Raw genomic sequence first — 24,788 nt, forward strand, 5'->3', positions numbered from 1 at the left:
GCTGATTAGCCAACTCGCACCATCTGGCCCCCTACAGTAAATGTGGACAAGCCACAATGGGCCAGCTGCTGCCTGTACATGCAGGGTCTTGCAGGCAGGAACAACCAATAGGCCCTTCACGTGAGACAGTGGGAGAAAGTTACAGAAAGTCAAGTCTAAAGATCCTGCCCCAAGGTGGCATAAAGGAGTGTTTTAGATTAAAATACAAACCCAAAAGTAGATTTCACCCCCCACATCCCACCACCAATTTGCATGTACAATCTGAGCAGAGTGACAATGGATCAATTTAAAACCATGAATGATAACTGCCATCTGCTAACCAAACCATAAAACACCGCTATTCTGCGAGCTAAAAACAAAATGTCACATTAACAAGGTCAACATTTGTGAAAAGAAGGGGAGGTGCTGATGCGTTTGCAAGTTTAACCTGAAGTGCCCTTGCTGGCAGACAAGCTGTCAGCACTCCCAGATTTTACACCATCACCACAGTTCAAACAAAACAAGGAAAACACGTGGCAAAGCCTTGCAGCTGTCAGTTTTTTGTCATTAGATGCCACTGTCCCAGATGTGGAAACAGCATCCAAAAACACTTCCCGAGATCTGAAAGAATGAGGACATGACCTCACGTTGGAGAATACACATTTGGCCTCTGGACTCTAGCTTCAAATCCAGGCCAGTGAGTGACTGACTTTGAAAGTCATTTTGAGTTGGCCGCTCTGATGTTAAATCTTTGTTTGCGTGCTCAGTGAAAGCACTAGTTCGGAACACAAAACGGCAGTGATTTGATGGGTTAAACTGAACAGTGAGTGTGGTTTGATGGTCACTCAAATTCCAGAACACCCAGGGAACAATTCCAGGTTTGTCACCTCAACTCTCAGTCCTTTCCAGCATTTAAGCTCTTGTAATACATGCTAAACCTCTGCCCATTCAATAAGCAGACCTGGATGTAGGTTTGCTTGCTGAGCTGGAAGGTTTATTTCCAGACGTTTCGTCACCCTACTAGGTAACATCTTCAGTGGGCCTCCGAGTGAAGCTAAGCAGACCTTCCAATTGGTGCCCACTTATTCTCTGGAAAATTTATCAATATATGGGATCACAAAATTCAAAATGCCAGAACTTAATTTTCATTCAGTTTTAATAAATGAATAAATATGAGAATTAAAAAGAAACAACATTTCTCCCAAGTGCAGTTATTTAAAAAAAAACACATTCTGTTCATCCTTGCTTGGGTTTTGTATAAAAACAGGAATCCAAACTGAACCAGCATTAATAATCGAGCAGTGGCTGGCTTTACAACTCAATAGCTCCCCCACAATTAGATGCCATTGTTGGAATTTAAAAGGATTACTAGTGGGGAACAAAGTGCTGGTTTAGATGGCAGAGGAGAGTGAATACTCCAAGGGTGCAGATATAGCTCACTTTGGGGGAAAAAAAAGTCTAGCCAAATTTACATAGCAGACACATGCAACAATTTCACACTTTAGAATCGAAGAGAGAATGGGGTAGTGTTTCTATTCACAAACAAAAACATCGATCTTGCCGCGCACAAATTAAATCAGAATTTATTAGAAGGGGATCCAACTTTTAAAAAACATTTCACCCCCCCCACCCCCCCCCCACCCCAATCCATCTATCCTGCATTGGTACATAGTCTTGACCCAAGAAAGGACTACACTGGTGAGTTTTGCTGGCTGATTTTACCTGAGTTTGAGATAAAACTGTACTGAAGGTCAAACAAGAGACCTTCCGGTCATGACACTTCAGCCCAAAACTTTACTGCCTAACACTGATTCCCAATCCACTTCCCAAACAGATTCCTGAAATCAGCCACCAATTCCCAGACAGATATCTGACTATTAAAAAACGCAAAGAAATTTGAAATGTTTGTAGTATAGTCTAGTTAAGTTCACAATGCAGTACAATTTTTTTACATAAATAAAGAATTCATACAAGTTGCCTTGAGCATCAAATGTATAAGAAACTGCCTCCAGTCAGCTCAGAGGTTAGACCAATGAACAGGGAGAATTATGGATCACTGGGGAAAAAAAAAGTCAAATAAATTGTAACCATGGGAATTGTAAAGTTTTCACACCAAGATTCTGGAATTGCATTCCACCTTTGAACTTGATCTGGAGAGCACTGTCAGCAGTCCAACATCAGGGGAGTGAAATACACGAGGGTGGGTTAAATTTGACAAATAGCTTTTGCAGGTTAGGGGCAGGGGGAATATCCAAGTGCATCAATATCAATCATTGGAAGCTTACTGGATACTCAGCTACTATGTGTAGCTTGTGCACAAGAGGTGAATAGCACTTTTGTCCGTCTATGCTGCAGTGATGTCAGGCTCTTTGGCACCAAGTCAAATGGGAATTACATGCAATTGAGAGAGAAGACAGTTGACACAAAAAAAACCACTTGTGAATAATCATTTGAAACGGCAGTGTAATTCAGTCACATGCCTCTTAAAAAAGGGGAAGACCAGAAATGATATTCAAAAAATTAAGCACAATAGAACAGTGTACTTCCCTCACCCATGAAGTGAATTACTACAAAATAACTAGTGTTGGAGGGGGAGAAAATTACCCTTTTAAAATGAAGGATGCAGTCATACATGACTGTTAGTCATGTGTATGTTACTGTATATAATGAAAACTGAGCTGGAGAACATTGGAGGGGGGGGTGGGAGGGACAGAGTGGGAGATAGGGAATGATAAGTGTTTCATAACATTTAAAGGCCGATAGCTAGTGTGGGTTTAAAACAAAGAAAAGGTTGGGTTATACACCTGCCCTATTGTTTCCTGCTGGCAAAGGCTAGGAACACTAGGCACAACCTGCTAAATATCCATTCCCCACCAGTGCCAAATGGTAGTTCAGTTATCAGTCTTAAGTTTTATTAAATTTTTAAAAAAATCACACAATGCCTTTAACACAGTTTAATTATCGTAGAAAGAGGCAAAGTCCTATCAGGAAAACATTGATTTGTCAATGACCTGCTCAAAGAGCAGGTTTGGAATAGCAGACCTGACCATCCAGTTTTACCAATAGGTCGATTTGGAGAATGGAGACATGACTCTGAATCTTCTCAATTTAAAATATAAAAAGAGAGGGATCTCAAACTCCCCCTTTGGGGCATTCCCTTTTACCAGTGTTCAGCAGTCCCCGTAGATGTTGGTTTAGATTTCTCCCAAGTCACGAAGAAATGTGGTGCTTTTCAATTTGAAGAACCTTCGCTATGAAATAAAAGCTTACAGTCCAGAGATTGTTGCTGCCACCATTGGTTCGGCTTTTATTGACTAAGAGCACAAGTCTCTTTCTGAAACTGTTCAGTATGTTGCTAGTCTCAATTTGAAAATTTAATCCTTTGTACAAATGATAAATCAACTCATTGCACCAAGAGGTAGAATTGCCCCAGATCGAATCACTTTCCTCACTGAATTCGAATAGGATTTGAGGCCAGTATGAAACGGAAATAACTTCAGAATCACCAGTCTCCTGTTAAGTGACTAAGTGCTTGTTGGAAACCAGCACAGCCAATGGGCACCAATGGCATAATGCCCCTTTCTCCAGCCTCCTCCCTAGTACGAGCTGCCAGACAGAGGGAGAGGTGGAAGGCTGTACAGTAACGCAAACAAGTGACCTTTCAGAATGCCTTTAAACATCTTCAGATTTCTATTGGGATCACAGCTGTTCCATCTGCCCAATACTGAGCTCCACTAACGACAGGCCGGTTTGTCCATGAAGGCAGTGGGATAGATAGAGGACAGTAAGCATTGGAGCAATTCAGCCACCCATTCATTTCAGACAGTTCAGGTCTACATAGAACACAGCAGAGAGTGTGGGACTGTAACATAGCTGCAAATGGCAAAGAAATGGGTGGATAAACTCCTGGGAACCTTATGCTGTGGGAAAGTAATTGCGGGAGCTACGGAATTCCTGTTAATAGGGAAAATGCTCACGTTTCATAAAACATGCACAGATCAATCAGACCAGATCCTCAGGATCCACACATAGTCAACGAGTAAACCCCCCCCCCACCCCTCCGGCCCCTTGGTGGGCTGCTGTTGACAATTTGCGCCAACTCAAGATGGCTTTAAGTTCTCGAAGCTCTTCTCTACTCCATCTTCGTATTGTGGGGGAGGGGTGAGTGGCTCCAGATTGACCACTGTGCTGTTGAGGTTGCTTAAGTGGAGCCTGAAATTCTTGAGGTGCGATTTATCCGACAGAATTCGGCGGATCCTCTTCGAGCTGAATCGTCTGCCCGGGCGGCTCGATGTCTGCCCGTTCCCCGGCTGAGCAGTGGCACTAGGCCCTGCGACCCCGGTCGTGGGCAGCGCCACACCAACGTCCACCAGCGACTCGTAAGAGGGAAGAGCAGCCATGGTTTGGTCCCCCAGAGTGGCCTCGGCATCTCCTCTCGGCTGGGAGGACTCTCCTTGCATGACCTCGGCGTAACTCGGCACAGCCAACTGCTCGCTGAGGTCTGGGGCACTGCAGAAAAGATAGAACATTGTGAGAGTGAATACCCAGAACCAGGACATCCAGTAACAGCAAGGGGCTGTGCCCATATCAGCTCGGTCCTGGTTACACTGATAAATCCCCATTGCTGGTTGGTGCTGCAGGAGCTGTGGAAACAGGGGGCTCATTTTCAAATCACTCCAGCAGCCACACCTTCAAGGCCCCAAGCTCAGGAATACTCACCCCTCCTCAAAGCCCACCCCTCTGCCCAAGCTTTGGTCACTTAACCTAATGTGTCAGGCATAGCTTTATAACCTCTTGGGGCAATTCATAATGTTAAAAGGCACGATCCTAATACAAAGTTGTCGTCAGATATGTGCCAAAGTCTCTCAGTGCCAAGATCTTTTCCCCCACCTGCAATTTGCAAGTTAGGCACATTAAAAGGGAACGTTGTATTTGAACCTTGCACATTCCCACCCTGCCCCGAGGCTCCATCCATACAACCCAGAGATAAAAGTAACTCAGACAGCTGGTGCTATGGCTACACAAGTCACTTGTGTGTGTGTGGGGACCAACACAGCTGCGTGGACATGCCAGCTCACTACAATGCACAAGTTGCAGTTTATGAAGGTCACTTGAGGATCGTGGCACACTACAGCAACAAAAACTGAAGTTGCTGTCAAAACTCAGCAGCTCTGGCAGCATCTGGGGGGAGAAAACAGAGTTAACATTACCTCCAGTGACTCTTCAGAACTGGAGCTGAAGACCCGTTGATTGCCTACCTGCTTCATGTCTCTCTCTTTGGACTCCATATCCATCCTTCCACTCACCTGTCCCTCCCCCTCCCCCTTGTCTTCAGCACAAACACTATGCTTTTCTAACTGCTAACAGTTTTGAAGAGTCACCAAACTCCAAACAAATACTGTTTTCTCCCCATAAATGCTGCCAGACCTGCAGAGTTTAATCAATTTCTGTTTTTGTTTCAGATTTCCAGCATCTGCAGTTCTTTGTTTTATTGCAGGACATGAGAGGTCTCACGTGGCAGGGGAAACCCTATTCCTGGTTTAATGAATTGCAGTTAGGATTAGTTTGTGGGCTTGCAACTAATTACATGTTAAACTGATATGATAGACATGGTCAGAGGTGGGGGAGGACCTGGATGTTACAAGCAAATGAACAAGAGAGAGAGAGAGAGTAGAGTAGGCAGTTTCTCCTTAGAGCCTGCTCTATTAAGATCATGGCTGATCTGATTAACCTCAACTCCACATTCCTACATATCCCCAAGAGCAGCTCTAACACCTTTATGACCTAAATGATTCCAAAGATATTAATACAGCCTTCTTATGGACAACATGCAATCACATTCCTCATGAAGAGCTTATGCTCAAAACTGCGATTCGTCTGCTCCTCGGATGTTGCCTGACCGGCTGTGCTTTTCCACCACCACACCTTTTTGACTCTGATCTAGAGCAGCGGCAGTCCTCACTTTCTCCCAACATGCAATGGTTGGTTATAGAGCAGTTCACAAGAATGAGAGAGATTAGGATTGGAAAACCTAACTTTGTCTTCTGTTGTACGAAGCGCTTCACACAGTTAGAGATTTAATTTAGCCAAAATATGGTGCAAATGTGCAAAGACCAGAGAGAGCGCGAACGAGATTGGTGGGTGCATTGAGCTCTGTACTAGTGGGTCCAGCTCGAGGGTTTCATATAGCAGCCACGCCACTGAATGGGCCCAGGCCAGGAGAAGATGGTGCAGGGTCAGAGAAAGGTCTTTCTCACAAACATCGCTGTTAGTAGGAAAGGTTCAACGTGGCTAGTCACTTGGGAAAACTGCCACTCACATCCCTGGGATTTAAAAAAACGTGAGGGGGCAAGAAAAAGATTCAAAAGTTATTATACAATAAATAATACAAAAATAATTGAAGCACTCGAAAGGATAAATCACCAATGGATGCACATCAACATCGCACAAACAGCGAGGCGGCCATGTTTTGATGATGTGGAAGGAATCAGGTCACTAGCAGACATTCCTGGAGATCTTTAGCAGCCAAGTGTCACGGCCTTGGTTTAATGTTTGAAATACACAAACTGAGAGGGCGGGGAGAAAAACAAATAAGTCATGCCTATTCAGAGTAAATATTTGCACTTTGGACATGGAGAAACAAAACTTCAAGTTTCAAAAAAGGTTACATCTCAAGAGTGCGACACACAAAGTGAGATAATCCGGTTAGCGAAAGGTAAAAGAACTGGATATTCTTTGCAATGATTTCTACTGAAATTCAATTACTGTTCCTGACCCAACTTCAAGACAGTGCTGTTTGTTGGCAAAGACATGCAATCAGATAACTTGAACGAAAACTAGCAAAATATTTGACTAGGTGGTGATAAAAATCACTGTAAGAGGAATGCAGCAATTATTCAGTAGCTGGGAACACACCACCCAGAATGGAACAGAGTCAAACAAACTGAGGACTACCTAGATTGCAATGCAATCTTTCTATCCTACCTTTGCACCATACCACCACCATCCCCCCCCCAAAACACACACACACAAGTAAGGAAGGAAAATCTGGTTTAATGTCACTAAGTAGTGTTGTTAAAGGTTGGAGTCTGCAATCAGAGTTACTACAGCAATATTTCAGAACAAAGGGCTCGTATTTCCGTTCCTGTACTATGCACACCCTTTTCCTGGGTAAGTGGTCAAAGTACAGCCACAGCTTTTGCTGCATTAGATCTTGCTCACACTGTCAGAGCTCCTCGTGGTGTGACGGAGCAGAACCAGACTGGCAAACACAGGGAGGGCAGTGGGTGGGACAAGAACAGGGTGTGTCAACATGTCCTGATTGAACACTGACACAAGAACATTTGCATCCCAAATGCTTTCCCCATTTCCAACGGTCGCTGTTTTTTCTTCTGTGTGCTCCCATGCAGTTCCACAAGTTCACTGTTCATATACAAGCCCAGGTGACGACCAACCAAGTGGAGCATCGAGGTTGAGCTAGATGCTATTTCCCCCCCCCATCCACCAGCTTCTCTACTCAAGCACGCATTAAAAACGGGGGCCACTGGATAATCGAATCAATAAAGGAACACCCACACAGGAGAGAGAGTCTCCAATTGTGGCAGCCTACTCTGATGGTGCTTTAATACATGGTCCATCCACACAGCCAATGGACAGATATTCAAACCCCTCAGCTGAAAACCTCTGATAGGAAGCAGAGAGCTGAGTCAATGCTGTGTGTGCAGGCAGTATTACAGTCACCCTTTTGTTTTCCTGCCTTGCCCCGTATCCCGGTGTCCAAGATAGACAGGATAGAAGCAGAGGCAAGTTGAAGAGTGTCCACTTAGATTCTAAGTGTGTACCTTCCAGCAAACCAAAAACCTGATCACCTGCTTCAGAGACAAGTTCAAATCCCTCCAGCTTAGAAAACCAGAAAAATTCAGTTTCACGATATGGGATAAAATGCTAGTCTCATTAATAAACCATTGAACCACAGACTTGCTGTAAAAACCCAAAAATAGTTTATCAACATCCACTGTGGGATTTAATTTGCCATCTACATCCATTGGCCTGCGAGTAACTCCAAATTCACAGCAACGTGTTGGATTTTTAGTCAAAAATGTTGTGCTGGAAAAGCACAGCAGATCAGGCAGCATCCGAGGAGCAGGACAATTGATGCTTTGGGCATCAGTTCTTCATCAGGAATGAGGCTTGTGGGCCGGGAGGCTAAGAGATAAATGGGAGGGCAGTGGGTTTGAGGGGAAGGTAGCTGGCAATGTAATAGGTAGATGAAGGTGGGGGTGGAAGTGATAGGTTGGAGAGAAGGGTGGTGCAGTTAGTTGGGAAGGAAGATGGACAAATAGGACCGTTCAACAGGGCAATGCTGAGTTGGAGGCTTGGGGCTGGGATAAGGTTGGGGGGGAGAAAAGAGGAAATGAGGAAAATAGTGAAATCCACATTGATGCCGTGTGGTTGGAGGGTCCCAAGGTGGAAGATGAGGCGTTTTTCCTCCAGGCGTCAGGTGGTTAGGGTTTGGTGATGGGAGGTGGCCCAGGACCTGCATATCTCTGGTGAAGTAGGAGTTGAAGTGTTCAGCCACGGGGCAATGAGGTTGTTTGGCGCAGGTGTCCCAGAGATGTTCTCTGGGATGATCTGCAAGTTGGCGTCCTGTCTCCCCAACCTAGAGGAGACCACATTGGGTGCAACAGATACAGTAGGCAACGTATGTGGAAGTACAGAGATTCTTTTCCAGCATCTGCAGTCCTCACGTCCTCTTACTTGGATTTTTAACTGCTCTGTTAAAAATGGCCTGGCAAAAATGTTGCAACAAGTCACAACAGAAACGGAAACAGAAACAGGGAAAAAAAAAAGCAGCGTAGTGGATGTACTGACACACCGCAGACAGGAATGGTTCTGGGCAGAACTGAGCATTATCTTCAAGGATAATTAATATGAGTAATAAAGACTGGCTCAGACAGCACTGCTCACGTCAAGAATGTGAAACAAATGTAATAACTCAATCAGGTGATGTGCTCTGGGCCATTTTTCTGCATTACAACAGGCAGTATTTCCTGTAGTGGCCAAGGGAAGGTATGCTGCTCACCTTTCTGTATTCCCTAGCACAGGGTGAACTGTGACACAAGTGAAAAAAAATCAGTTGGCACATTCCTGGTGAACATGGAGCTTCAAGTCAGGCAAGGAGAGGATGGAAGTGAAACCACTTCTGCCTGGAAACGGCTCTACACTACACCAGGATTCAGGAAATGAAAATATGCTAGTGATATCAACAGCATTTTTCTTCACACATTTCCACTGAGCACTGGCTGGGATTTGGGGTACACTTGTAACTGGCCTCACTTGCCAGTCTAGTTTCTTCCTGGCAATTGAGACACTTCATTTTGGCTATTTTATCATTCAGTCTACAAATCCAAAAAAAAAAATCACCCTCTTCCTCCCCCTAATGCCGCCAGCAGGTTACGTAGATCGGAAACAGCAATTTTTGTGTAATCCCTGTAACGTAAGTAATTAGATGCAAGTAATTTATTGAAATCTATTAGCTTTGAGAAATCTTTACCAGTAAAAGAAAACGGCTGCACCCAAATAAATGCAATGAGTCAACATGTGGGAATGATGTCAGTAGCACAGGAATGATGTACGATCATTTTGAATGCAAGAACAGAGAGGATTTTTTGTTTCGTTTTCAGGTATCAGATGCTCTCATTTGGTCATAAACAGCAACACGCTGTCATGCTTTAAGTGGCCCTGGTTAAGATGGAGACCTTTAGACCACGTCACATGCTCCAATAGTGATATCAGAAAGTACGTCTCTTGAAGATGTACCAACTACTGACAGAGACAAACACTCCAGCACCAAAAAACGCATTTAGATGGGAATCGAGGGGAACATGTTAGAAGATACCAGCTTTCTATTGAACATTTTATGACAAAGGTGGAATCTATTCTCAGCATTACAGCTGGGTCAAATACAGAGTGGATCAATGACAAGAACAAGGGAAAGAAAAATCACTCACTCTTAACGACAGAGGGAAACTAAAGGAAACCAGAAGTGGTGGTGCAATAGTAATAACTGGCGTAGTAATCCAAAGCCCCAGATTAACGTTGAGGACATGGGATCAAATCCCACCATGACAACTGGTGGAATTGGAATTCAATGGAAATAAAATCTGGAATGAAAAGCTCATCTAATAATGACAATGCAACTACTGTCGATTAGTGTCCTCGACAGATTTTTACAACAACGTTCTCCAGGGAAGGAAGACTGCAATTCCTACCTGGTCTGGACTACGTGTATCTCCAGACCCACAGCAATGTGGTTGAGTCTCAACTGCCCTCTGGGTAACAGTGCTGGCCTAGCCAGCAATGCCCACAATCCAGCAGTGATTAAGCAAAATAGTGTTTGAAGGAGTAATGAACAGTATAGAGCGAGTAGATTATGCAATACTTAGATTTTTAGAAGACATTTGTCAAGGTGTCACTCTACAAAGTAAAAGAGCAGATGGGTAGGAAGATTGGTTGGCCGATAGGATACAGCGTAGACAGAAAGGTAGCTCAGATTGGCAGGATGTGATGAGTGGTGTGTGCCATAGCCAGTGTTTGGTCCTCAATTAATTGCAATTTATATCAATAACTTAGACAAAGGGATTGTATTGTCAGCAAATTTAACAAAGATAGGTAAGCAAAGTAGGTTGTGAAGACAACAATCAACCAATTGAAGTGATGTAGGTGAAGTGAGTGGGCAGAAATTTGACAGATGGAGAGTATATGACCATAAGACAGAGGAACAGAAATTGGGTCATTTGGCCCATTGATTGGTGGAGTAGACTAAATCATGGCCGATAGGTGTTTCAATCCCATCTTCCCACTTTCTCCCTGTAACCCATGATCTCCTTGGCATGTGTGAGGAAAGGGGGCAGGCAGTTAGCTGGGTAGCTGGTTTGTGATCCAACAGCGAGGGATTCATTCCTTACCAGCAGAGGTTACCATGAAAGACAGTTGTTCTTAACCTCAGCTGAGGCTCCCCTCCAATTAAACTCACCATTAGTCATCTCTCTCTGGAGTGGGGGAGGGGGGAGGGGGAGACCCTGTGATCCCCTGGGATGATGGGGACTTGACCGTTACAAAGTGGGGAAATATGACCTCAGCCACTTGGCAGAAGACTAGAAGACAACATTAAGGTGATGAGAGATTCCGTACTGAAAAGCTTTGTAGAGATCTGGGTGTACTGGGTTACAAAGATAAACTGTTGTTACACAGATGACAGCAGCAATAACTCTGTCTGGACTAAACTATTAAAAAAGAACAAGGACAAAGTTATGTAAGAATGGTCTGGCAAAAGGAAGAGGAGTGAAAGCTACATGAACAAAACAGCTTTGACACCAGCTCGATGAACTGATGCTTTATTGTCAAAGGGCAAGGATTACCCTGAAGCAAAGCCACGTGTCTCCAAACAAAGTTATAGCCAAATGTAACAAGGAACAAAGAAGTTACTTCTGATAAAAAAGGTGGTAATTTAGATGAAAGAACTTAAGAAATCAATTGTACCACGTAGACCTGAAGGATAAAAATCTGCATAAGAATCAAGCACCAGAACTCTCGAGTAGAACCTCAAAGAATAACATTGCATCAGGATTGAACCCTGGACACTTCTAGAGACAGGCAGTGTTGGTGGAATCTGGCCAAGTTCCACCATTAACTGGGTAATAGCCAAAGGGTTGTGAGGCTTAACTCATTTACTTGATGGGGACTTATTTTTGTGGCTACATGGAATAAAGTTTAAAAATCATTGTTTCAGTACTTGATTGTCTGGAGACTTGTTAACAAGCAGCCAAATTAAAAGGTAACTTGTAGTGATTTATCCACAACAATACGTTAGAAGCCGTTTAAAGAATCCCTGGGGTGAATCACATACCCAACATGCAAAGATTGGGCAAGACTGGGGCTGGAGCAAAATGATCTCATTGAAACATGGGGACTTGACTGGGTGGGTGAAGAGACAAGAACTCAGACGGGTAGGGGACTGTTTATAAATAAAGAGGTGATCCTTTAAAAGGTGACAATGAGGAAAACAGAACGCAGTGCAGACCCTTTGGCCAGGGTCAAGAGTCTTTGAAGACTCTTGCCCAGTGCACATTGGAGGGGAGGCCGTTGATTTAAAACAAAGGGAAGTATTTGCGGTCAGGTTTAAAATAAGCCAAACCAGGATGTAGATCATGTGACCAGCAGCCAGTCAGTCCACAGTGCAGCATGTGGAAGCAAGGATGAATGGCTAGGTTTCTCTACAAGCACGGAACATCACATCTATTAAATCTGATGAACAGCCCAATCTTAGACCTTCAACTAAATGAAGATTACACTGACGACCAGTCCTGTATGAGATTCATGACTGAAGGGAGAAAGTTAAGGAAAATGGGGGTTAGGTGGGATATGGAGTCAAGGTCACAGTGGTTTTACTGAATGGGAGAGCAGGGCACATGGGCCAAATGGCCAGAACTGTCCACTGATGGCTGCTGGATTAGGGATGTATTGGCCAAGGCAGCCAGACCGCAGCTGGGTAATCTAGTCACTGACATAACCAATAATTTTAGGCCAAAAGCCTGCAATTCCCCTCCCTATCATTATGGGGCTTCTTACGGCAAATGGATTGTCGCAGTTTAAGGCGGCAACTCACCACCACCGTCTCAAGGGCAACAAGGGATGGGCAGTAAATGCTGGTGTAGCCAGTAATGCCAACATGCCACAAGAGAACAACAAAACATGTTGGGCACGATTTCATGTGCATATGTAGCACAGCACCTTCAGAAGAGATGGGCAGGGTGAGTGCATTGAGGAGGGGGTGTGCTGGAGGAGAGGGAACGGGGGTGAGGGGATAGTAACACGCTGGTAGTTAAAAGAAACAAACATAGTGCACAACTGACTTGTCTGGCAGCATGGTTGACTCGCAGGGAGCATTGTGCACTTCCTCCTGTGTCCTACGCCTCCTCTTTTCACGGACACTCAGGCAGATGGACAGCAGCAGCAGGACCACCCCTCCAGCGCACAGTATGTAGGACACTTGTGACACTTTCGTTTTCGATTCTTCTGCAGTCGGCGAGCTGCTGTTGCCGCCTGAAGTGGCGTTGTCTTTTCCAAAGCCTGGCACAACACTCCAGACCATCATGATGATTCCCAGGGCAAGCATGCCAACCCCCAGGGCAGTGAGGGCATACTGAGAGCCACTGGAATTTTCAGATGCCATGGACCCTCATGTACAGGAAGGCGTCAGGCTCCAAGGGGAAGGGCTTGATCTTCGTTAGGCTTTCGACATCCCCAGTAGTGATGGGAGAAGACAAATGTTCACCAATTCGCTTTGGTCCTTAACACAAACCTGCAAAACAAAGTCGGTCCTTCCATTAGAAATTAGACAGAAATGAAACAGGTGCATGTAGCACAGTTTTCAAAAGGACGTCACAAAGAGCTTACCACAGAATGGAAAACTCCCCAAAGTCAAGCACTCAATTGTTTGACAACCTCCGCACTGAATTTTCATACAAACCCCACAAATAGAAAAAAAAAGGAACAAATCTTTTTTTCTCTTGTACACAGGAGGAATGCAGTCGGAGCACATCACAAACTCAGTTTTTCTTCAAATAGAGTCACAGGATTATTTAAACGAGCAAATGGGGATTTCAAATTAGTGCTTCCGGTCAAGGGCAGCATTTCTGACTGCGGAATATTCCCTTCTTAGCCTAGTGCTCACCTTGGGAGGACTGAACCCTTAGGGAATGCTTTCGACCAACTGAACTAAAAAGATAACAAACACACAAAGACTCTGCTGAAATATTCCTCACTGATTTGAAAACAAAAATAAAAGGGACTGGGTTTATTGAATCCTGGAATTGCTATTTAATTGAGCATTGCATGCTCAAACAGTATTTTAACAAACCTAATGATCTTTCAATTTTTTTTAAACCGAATCTGGAGTACCTTTACACCAACATGTCAATCAGTAAAATGTAATTCCTGTTACAAGAAATTTGAAGATATAAACAATATACTGTATGCCACTTATGTCAAGTCATTTATCGCCTTTATTTACAAAAGGAAATGCTTTCATTATCATCTAACATTTATTTTTAATTTGTGTCACATTTACAATACTCTTTAAACTTTTATAATAGCATTTCCCAGCTGAAAAATTTGCATTCATATAGCACCATTACTAGTGAACTGTCCGAGAGTAGGAGACAAAAGCTAAAGATGAAGTGATCAACACTCAGACAGAAAGACAGACCATTGTCAAAGCAGGAGAACTTGTCAAGTCTACAACTTTGACAAAACTCCATTCTCTTGCTTAAATTCCAGGCCATTTTACAGAAAATATACTGAAAGGGTGCGCAGACATTGCTGAAGCACGGTTGGGATTGTTGAGAGAACTCTGCGTTCAAGCTGCCTTTGAAAGAAAGCATTGGGAAGTGTTCTTTTAATCTTTTTAGTCTTTCTCGTGCCCACTTGTTACTGTCTTAACCAGTGGAAAAAACCAAGCACCTCTTAACTTTTACCATACCCTGAGAACCGATTACATCTCATTCCCTTTTGCAGAGACAAAAGGAAAAGAGAACATGTAACTTAACTAGGAAGACAGACCTCCAGAGTGTAGTGCAGCTGTGACTGATTGCATGTAACTTTGCAAGAGTTACCCATCCACCTTTCCTGAAAGTGCAACAAAATAGGAGTTTACTTAGAGCCAGAGCTGTACAGCTCAGAAATAGACCCTTCGGTCCATTTCATCTGTGCTGACCAGATATCCTAAATTAATCTAGCCCCACTTGCTAGCATTTGGCCCATATCCCTCTAAACCCTTCCTTTTTGTTAATAAATGATTTGGATGTGAAGATAGGAGGTATTGTTAGTAAGTTTACAGATGACACCAAAATTGAAGGTGCAGTGGACAGCGAAGGTTACCTCAGATTACAACGGGATCTTGATCAGGCCAATGGGCTGAGGAGTGGCAGATGGAGTTTAATTTAGATAAATGAGAGATGCTGCATTTTGGAAAAGCAAATCAGAGCAGGAATTATACACTTAATGGGAAGGTTGAGAGTGTTGCTGAACAAAGAGACCTTGGAGTGCAGGTTCATAGTTCCTTGAAAGTGGAGTCACAGATAGATAGGATAGTGAAGGCGGTGTTTGGTATGCTTTCCTTTTTTGGTCAGAGGCCAGTTTTGGAATATTGCATGCAATTCTGGTCTCCATCTTATCAGAAGATTGGGTTAGGGCATCTAGTCGGCATGGACAAGTTGAACCAAAGGGTCTGTTTCCATGCTATTTATCTCTATGACCCTATGACTATTCATATACCCATCCAATGCCTTTTCAATGTTGTCATTGTACCAGCCTCCACCACTTCTGCTGGCAGCTCATTTCATATACTCACAACCCTCTGCATGAAACAGTTATCCCTTAAGACCCTTTTAAATCATCCCCCTCTCACCCTAAACCCATGACCTCTAGTTTCAGTCTCCCCAACCCCAGGGAAAAAACTTGTCTATTTACCCTATCCATTCCCCCTCATGATTATATAAATCTCTATGAGGTCACCCCCCAGCCTCCGATGCTGCAGGGAAAACACAGTCCCGACCTATACAGCCTCTCCCTACAGCTCAAACCCTTTTAAGTTTCACGACATCCTTTCTATAGCAGGGAGACGAGAATTGCACACAATATTCCAAAAGTGGCCGAACCAATGTCCTGGACAGCTGCAACATGACCTCCCAACTCTGCACTGCCAATAAAGGAAAGCATACCAAACACCTCCTTCACTATCCTATCTAGCTGGGACTCTACTTTCAAGGAACTGTGAACCTGCGCTCCAAGGTCTCTTTGCTCAGCAACACTCCCTAGGACCTTACCATTAAGGTGTATAAGTCCTGCCAAGATTTGCCTTCCCAAAATGCAGTACCTCACATTTCTCTAAATTAAACTCCATCTGCCACTTCTCAGCCCATTGGCCCATCTGATCAAGGACCCATTGTAGTCTGAGGTAACCTTGTTCACTATCCGCTACACCTCCAAGTTTTGGTATTATCTACAAACTTACTAACCATACCTACGGTCACATCCCTCTTAAGCTTAGGGAATGGGTAGATGAATAGGAAAGGTTTAAGGTTTGGGGGAGGCGGGGGGGGGGGGGGGGTGGATGGAATATGAGTCAAGTGCTGACAAATGGGACTAGATCAGATTAGAATATCTGGTTGGTATGGAGGAGTTGAACTGAGGGGGCTTTTCCATGCTGTATGCCTCTATCTTGATCAGGTTAATCTTCTTTCGATTTGGATGAAAATACTAATCACTAAGTTTCCGTTCAGAGCTGTACTTCCACTGTCCTTGAAAACCTATAGCTCAGTCACTCTTGGGGATATGTGCAAGAGGTGCAAGATGGAGTAATTGGGCGTTGGTTTCTGCACAAGTGACTGCCTGCTAAAAAGAACATTTGAATAACATTTCCTCAGCATGTTAAAAAGGAAAGCTGACACTTTATCTAGGGGATTACCTGCTAGTAATCCAGTTGATTCTGACATTGTTAAGTTGCTAGGTTTAATGTTATTTTCAACAGTCAACAGCACAGTACTTCATACATCAACCTCAAACTCTGTGCAGCAAACACTATCATTCTCTATCACCACCCTCTACTGCAGAGTTGGATGGCCATTCCATACTCCTGAATATATTCAAACTCAAGTGAAACCAATTAATGCAACTTCCACAATACCCTTCCAACTGCCCATGCATCACCGTCAGGTTTCCTCACCCACAACTACCTTCATCAACATTACTTACAATGGTACGGGTCTGTGTGAATCTGAGGTGGCATCTGATTTCATCTCCTTCGCTCACCTCTTCTCAACCCCGTAACCATCAATTCATGCAGTAAGCACTCACTGTTTCCTTTAACTCAAATACATTCACTCCCTGGTTTTCAACTCCCAGTGGGAGGGTGGAGTGGGGGAGATCAGTCCTGTTTGACCAAGGGCTGAATTCAAACTCCACACAGGAGTCCTGACAGTGCGCAGAGGGGCCATTTGATCCATTGAGTCCGCACCAACTGTCCAAAGAGTCTTCCACTCAGACCAAGACCCCAACCACCCCACCCCCCACCCCCCAACTCTATCCCTGTAACCATGCATTTCCCATGGCTAACCCACTTAGCCTGCATATCCCTGAACATTATGGGCAAATTAACATGGCCAATCCACCTAACCTGCACATCTTTTGACTGTGGAAGGAAGCCAGAGCACTTGGAGGAAACAGACATGGGGAGAATGTGCAAACCCCATACAGATGGTGGTCGTTGGTGCTGTGAGGCAGTGCGAACCACTGTGCTCTTATTCAATAAGGGCTGCACTTCCAACACCACAGCCCTGTATGATTTTTTGTCATGTCAGAACTTCTTTAACACCCTCCCACCTGCGACAGAATCATTGACACAGCGCAGCACCATTTCTGATCTACACTTGATCACTATGCCAGTCCCAAATGGCCATTACCCAAACACCAACTTTGATCTTCTAATACCTCCACAATCTTGCCTTCTAATACCTCCACAATCTTGCCATTATTCCAACTTCTGCCAACTCAACATCACCCATTTCTACTCCACTATTGATGACAGAGACACATTATCAAATGTGTGCTGTTGCCAAGTTGCATGTTGAAGGACTAAATAGTGTTGACTGGATTTAGGATCTCACTTGGAGAATTCTGCTGGGGCTCTGCAGTTCATCCCGAAACTTGATTTTGTTTCTAGTTAGCACCTCCAGCATTAATCCCAAATCTCAAAGTCAGTGGCATCATTTTTGGCTTTGCACGCAAACTAATCAAGTGGAAAACGTAGGTTATTTACTGGTGGTTGTTAATAGATAACATACAACATAGCTGATGGGGGAAGAAACAAAACATGCAGAGGGTCATTACAGTAGCCAGTGTTCAGAGCGGGGTTAAGCTCAGAATTTGCACACTGGAACGTTAAACAGGAACCCTAGATCCTTACCCAATTTTATGGAATTTGACCCTATTTTCCTGTGGAACATTCCTCCCAGGTAAAAATCAGTCTACAACCAGGCAGACATTCTGAAGAGCCGACAGAAGGATGGGAGACCATTCAGCCCATCATGCTTTTCTTTCGTTTGAACCATGCAAATAAATTCTTTACTGTCAAAACATCTGCCATGCAAGGCATTTTAAGTTCACAACATCTCACTAGTTAAGGCGACTCGACCATGAATATCAATCGTTTTTAACATCATGTTCCATTTCAGTCTTTTTAAAAATAGACAAGTTATCTTCTGGCAAGGACTGACATCATCAGGAGATCCTATTAAACCAGAGTAACAACAAAGAGAGGTGAAGGTGGGGAAAAAACATTGGAGAATAAAACACGAAAGCTTTCCTTGCATCACAGGGTGGAGAAGGTCTTGTGGTGCCTATGACCACACTTACTAGTGGAGAACTCTGGTGGGTGCTGTGGGGTTAAAGGAGAAGAGAGGAAGTTGGCATTGTTCCCATCTCCAAAGATGGAGTGTTGTCAGCAAGAGGCCAATTGGCTTGTAGGCAATCAGACTGGGTCAGTCATTGACCACTTGTAGAAGGGCGGAGCTCATTTTTATATCAAAAGAGGGGACATTTGTACCACCTCACATCCTCACTTTGGACATCCTCTTGTTACGAAGAGACCTCCAAACACAGATTCCATAAAAGGTGGGAAAGTGCTGGGAGTGGGGTGTGGGCTGATGGGGGACGTGGACCTGACAAGGGAGTTGCAGAGGGAATGGTCTCTCTGGAACGCTGATAGGGGTGGGGAAGGAAATATATCCCTAGTGGTCAGGTCCGTTCCGTTTGTAGGTGGCGGAGGATGATACAACGTTTGCAGAGGCTGGTGGAGTGGAAGATGAGGATCAGGGGAATTCTGTCCTTGTTGCATTGGGAGGGGTGGGGTTCAAGGACAGTGGTGCAGGAAGTGGAGGAGATGCGCTGGAGGGCATCATCGACCACATCAGAAGGGAAATTGTGACCTTGGAAGGAGGCAGCTATCTGGGATTTTCGAAGGTGGAATTCGCCATCCTGGGAACAGATGTGGTGGAGGCGGAGGAATTGGGAATAAGGGATGGCGTTTTTAAGAGGAGGTAGGGTGGGAGGTGGTGGAGTCCAGGTCGCTGTGGGAGACGGTAGGCTTTTAGTAGATATCCGTGGTTAGTCAATCGCCGGAGATGGTGATGGAGGGGTCCAGGAAGGGGAGGGAGGTGTCCCAGAGAGAGTGAGTGTGACATCAGGATTCCATTTGAAATATTTGCGAGGGGCCCAGAAGAGCAAGCTCACCTTTTCATTACCTTCCTGTTGTGCATATAGTGGCTTTTCTTACAACATGGTTCCTATTAGTTAACATCATTAGAATCTCTCATACACTAACCCACTTGCTCTTCATTACTGTTTTAAATTGCAAAAGCAAAGCACTTCACTTCTTTGTAAGGAGGCAGAAATAATCCTGTTTCAGAACATGACCAACCACCATCCAAAACCAAGCAGAATGGAAACAGAGTCCAGTCAGTGTTTCGCTCAAGAAACCTCAAAACAACATTCACTCCATCCCACCTGTGCATCCATCAGATTTACAATATCCCGTCATTTCACAAGGCAGCTATAGTAAGCAACGTGGCATTTGTAAACACCTTCAATGCTGTTTATGAAAAGGCATATGAAATATCAACCATATACCAGTGGAGGAAAGCAGGTAATGGTAAAAGGCCAATGTAACTAATGGCCGATGTGATAAAACCTAACTCTAGGCTGTGAAGTCCTTCATGACAATGTTGAGCCCAAGATATATTAGGCCACCCAATTTTAGGAGAACCTACTACTGCACCAGTGTGTCATGAAGATCAGAGGATACCATGATTGTGCTAATATCAGCAGATTGGGGACGTTGTGCATGGTGGTTTCAGGTTTTACTCTGATGAAGGTTAAAGCACATAGAGTCAAACCACCTCAATCCCCCAATTGTATAATCGCTTCCATCACTGTTGGACAGACTCCAGGAACTTTACTTTGCATTCCGCAAAACCTCAAAATGTTATACATCTTACCTCCCCTGATATTTTCCCCTCAAACTTTGAGTTAGCTAATTTTCCTTGCTGTCCCCTCCAATTATGTATTGGCCCTTTGCTTGTCAGCTCTGACACTCAAGGTAACCATTATAAACCATGTGTAAACTGTGAGAAATGATCACTTCCACTGACTCTTGCTGTGCTTATTTTCTATTGCTCATTAGTAGAGGCCAATTTGTAACAATCACAGCTCTACCTCCAATGACTACACAGTTTAAGTTACAATTCCCTACAGTGTGAAAACAGGCCCTTCCACTAAACAAATCCACACCAACCTTCCAAAGAGTAATCCACCCCCAGACCCATTTCCTTCTGACTAATCCACCTAACTCTATGGGCAATTTAGCATGGCCAATTCACATGACCTGCACATCTTTGGACTGTGGGAGGAAACCGGAGCACATAGAGGAAACCCACGCAGACACGGGAAGAATGGGCAAACTCCACACAGACAGACAGTCGCCCGAGACAGGAATTGAACCTTGGTCCCTGGTGCTGTGAGACAACAGTGCTAACCACTGAGCCGCCGTGCCACCCCAAAAGGAAATTGTTTAATAGGAAAACAAAGCCAGAGTTCATACTCACCCTCCTATCCCACCTAAACACATGAACACATAACAGCCCCTCAATTCAGCTCACGAAGGGTTTGCGATGTGGCTTCCAACTCAAAACATCGTGCTTTAGTGGACAAGTTTTCAACAAGTCAATTGCCCTCCATGCAGCTTAAAAGATCCCACATTAGCAGGTTCATGGTTTCTAGCTGCTAGATTTCCCCAAGTCACCAGTGTTAGAGAGACAGAAGCAAGACTTACGGCAAAAGGTTCAACAAAACCAGGCCCATACAGTCAGGCCCAAGCTGCATTTCCTCAGCTTCTGAAAGCACGCATTCAGTTCTATCAGAACAGAAACCCGCTCAGCCCTGGCACATGGTGCAAGCCCATTGTTTAGGACGTAAGCCTGCAAGATTTTATGATAGTGACACTTTTAGAGACACAGATCTCCCAGCAACATAGACACAGCAATTAAAATCAGCGACAAACTGGAACAGTTTAATAACCATTCTCCCTAATATGCCAGGAGAAAGGTGATACTGGAGATCAAAGTCAAGAGTGTGGTGCTGGAAAACTACAGCAGGTCAGACAGCATCCAAGGAGCAGGAGGATCGACATTTGAGACATAAGCCCTTCATCAGGAATGGCTTATGCCTGAAACGTTAATTCTCCTGCTCCTCGGATGCTGCCTGACCTGCTGTGCTTTTTCAGCTCCACACTTTAGTCCCTAAATCTGCCAGCCAGCAGGTACAGATGAGAGAGAAAACATACAAGCCATTAGCTTTTATGGTCAATTAGCACGAATTAGGATTTGAACATCCTCACTAGTATGCGAGACAGAAAGGGTTAACACTGAAGTCTGCCATTATCACCACCCAACAGGGTGTCACATGAACTAGGTCAGAACAGTTTTGGGCTTACTCTGGAGATCCTGGCAACTGGTCTCCCCAAAAGGTCTCTGGTTAACAACATGAGAGTCTAAGCAAACTATTTCTAGTTTAACTTCCACACTAAACCAAGCAGGATCTGTGCAGGACATAGGAGCAAATTACTACAAATGTTGGAATCTGTACTCAAAAACAACCAATGCTGGGAGATCACAGTGGGTCAGGCAGCACCACGGAGAGAGAACAAGTTAACATTGAATCGAGATTAGTCTTCAGAACTGAAGAGAAGTGTGGAGGGGGCAGCGTTTCAGTACAAGATGACCCCAACCTTCTGTAGCCGTTCTCAGAATGCTGCAGCGTTCCAGTGAATCACAGGAGGAACAACATCTCACCCTCAGATGAGGCATTTTCAGGCCTTCTGGACTTATTATGGAGTTCATCACTTTCAAATTGGGAACCAATTCCCATTTCTTTCCTTTCTTTTAACTTGTACTTGTTACAGTCTCTGTTACCACATCCTCGCTCTCCTCCTTCAACCCAGTTCTTTTAAGTGTAGAGACAAAAAAAACTGCAGATGCTGGAATCCAAAGGATTCCACAGGTAGGAGACTGGAAGAACAGTGAGCCAGGCAGCACCAGGAGGTGGAGAAGTCGACAATTCGGGTGCAGTCCTGAAGAAGTGTTACACCCAAAGTGCTGACATCGACACCTCCTGAGGCTGCCTGGCCTGCTGTGTTCTTCCAGCCTCCTGCCTGTTCTGTCAAGTCTGGCAGGTAGACACTATTGTTCTGCCATCCTCACGATCCGATCAGTTAAATCTGAACTCTTGGCATCTTTTCTTCATCAGCACTCTACCAACACCATACACGTCCGCCTCCGCCTCCCTCTTCGCACACTTCACCTCAGCTCCGAAGAGTCATCTAGACTGGAAACGTTAGCGTCCTCTCTGTGGTTGCTGTCTGACCTGCTGCGACCTCCAGCATTTGTTGTTTTCAGGCTCTACACAGGATGCTGGCAGCAACTCGAACACAGGAGTGAGCTGGCACGTACACTTGCATTTTAGGCCAAGGTGAGAGAGAAAGGCACATTGGAGAAATTTGACCATTCCACCCCACCCCCGCCCGTAATTACTGTGGTGCCACAGCAGCTGGGCAAACAATCCTGGTGTTTAATCTTCAGCAAAGTCAAGTTTGAGAAGGAGAATAGCTCAAAGGGGTTACCCAATGGGAGGCATGCAAAAGGCCGGCCCCTCCAGCGTCTTTTCACATCTGGCCAATGGCCACAGCCAATCATGGCACAAAGCTGAAGAGCAGACTTCAGAGAAACACCTCTCACAGTCTAGCAGCTCAGAATGAAAAGGATGGCTTTAATCAGCGGCAGATCTCTCTCTCTTCTCTCTCCTCTCCCCCTCCCCCCACCCGCCAAAGGAGCACAGTTGTAGCAATTCTGATCAAAGCAGTCAATGGAAGGCAAGAAAAATGCAGATAGACACCTGCCAATTCTTCAGTTTGCGAGGTTGGGAGGGGGAGGAGGCAGTATTTGAGCTTTTACATTTGGAAAAATTTGATACTGCCGACCTCGGGGTCACTGACCTCAAACCTCTGCTCAGAGCCAAATGATTTTCCAATAATTTCAGTTTTAGCTGGTGGAAGGTCTATTGGATCCAGATACACAGAGTGTTGGCTGTTATCCAGCATACGCTTGCCAGATTAGCAAGGACCAGTATCCTGAAAGGAATCCTTCCAGCAAAACACCACAATGGATGAAGGAAATTTATTCTGTGGTTGCAGCTGGATGGTCAGTGTCCCATGAGGCCACAGCACAGACACCCACCCCCACCTACAATTCTCACTGTCCCACAGAAAGCCATTCTCAGTCAAAACTTGCACAAAAGTCCAATGAGACAAAGCCTTTTGTTGGTCTAGATATCATGTGAGGCATTTACAGGTAGTTATATTTTAGAAGTTTAACTAGCACCTGGTTGACAAAACCTCAATGAAGAGTTCATCAAACCATTATCTGACTGAACCAAATCCTTCATGTTATGAAGTTATCAACTCAGAGAGGGGAATGCTCAACAAGCCCTGGGTGTAAAGTAAACTCGCAGGAGCAGGAGGCATTGCAGGCAAATGGGCTGCTGGTTTTCATGGCCAGAGGATGCAAGTACAGGGACAAGGATGTCTTGCTGCGATTATACACGGCATTGGTAAGGCTACACCTGGGTGTAGTTTTGGTCTCCTTACCTGAGGATGGAAGGCCACCTTCTGCTGATTATCACACAAAGATCACCTTCCATCTTCACTCTATTACAGCCCATTCTTCACTGAAACCAGCTCACCTTTATCACATGGAGACTTGGTCTTCCCCACTCCCTCAGTGTCTTGCATACTCTGCTTCCCACAAAGTCCATCTCCCAAAACTCTGCTCCTATCCAGAGTCCCATCCAGCCAGCATCCCTCACCGATCCGCATCATTTTCAATCCCTGGTCATCACACGTAAAGATTCTTGCCCCAATCTTTCCATGGCCACCTCCAGCTGCAAAGCACTTGCTGTGACTTGGATTCCTAAAGGATTCATCCCTACCTTAAGTCACACAAATCTCTCTCTTTCGTTGCCATGGAATCCTTTGCTTCCTTCATTCCTCAAAACCAGAGCCCATCCCTGGTACTATCTCCCACCTTCTCAGTTTAGCCGATAAGTGGTGTACAATCAAGGCTCAATGAACATTCATTGGTTGTTGCTATTGCCAACCGGCAAGACTGCATTCAAATGAATGTAATCATTATTTACCTTCAGGAGGAGCCTGGGCTGGGCAGATTATGAACTCTGAAGGAGCCAATGGCAGAGATTGTTTTAATAAAAATTGTATACATTTTAATTCTGCTTAAAATCCAGAAGAACTCCACTTAGTCACTTCAAAGTTTCCTGTTCTGAAATACAACTAAACAAGCCTAATGCCTTTATCGGCTTCCTGTAATTGAATATTTCTGAAACCCAGAATTGTAACTGATCTCAGTTCTTAAACTCAGGTCGGCAATATTTTTCCAACAATGGTTGAGAAATTTAGATGGGTCCCACAAGCAATAACATGTGCAAACATCTGCAGGACTATATTACTGATAAATTCCAAATGCTCAGCCTCTAAATCAACATATTGAACAAAAACACACTCCTACATTAAATCCAAAGTGGAAATGCTTTCCAATGTGGTAGAACTCATTTCTGAATCACCTTTG

The 24,788-nt window shown here is 44.5% G+C and overlaps 1 protein-coding gene across 1 annotated transcript in view; it reads right to left on the bottom strand.

Annotated features, from left to right (window-relative positions):
• Positions 1-1,117: 1,117 nt before the first annotated feature.
• tmem51a (transmembrane protein 51a) overlaps positions 1,118-24,788 on the bottom strand; it is a 44,467-nt gene continuing 20,796 nt past the window's right edge. The window contains exons 2-3 of the mRNA XM_072586641.1: positions 12,894-13,342; positions 1,118-4,488 (exon numbers count right to left, since the gene is read on the bottom strand). Coding sequence (XP_072442742.1) covers positions 4,080-4,488; positions 12,894-13,213 — 729 coding nt within the window. The 5' untranslated portion in view covers positions 13,214-13,342 and the 3' untranslated portion in view covers positions 1,118-4,079. The remainder of the gene's footprint in view (positions 4,489-12,893; positions 13,343-24,788) is intronic.

This window comes from Chiloscyllium punctatum, chromosome 16, assembly GCF_047496795.1.
Source record: "Chiloscyllium punctatum isolate Juve2018m chromosome 16, sChiPun1.3, whole genome shotgun sequence".
Classification (NCBI taxonomy): domain Eukaryota; kingdom Metazoa; phylum Chordata; class Chondrichthyes; order Orectolobiformes; family Hemiscylliidae; genus Chiloscyllium; species Chiloscyllium punctatum.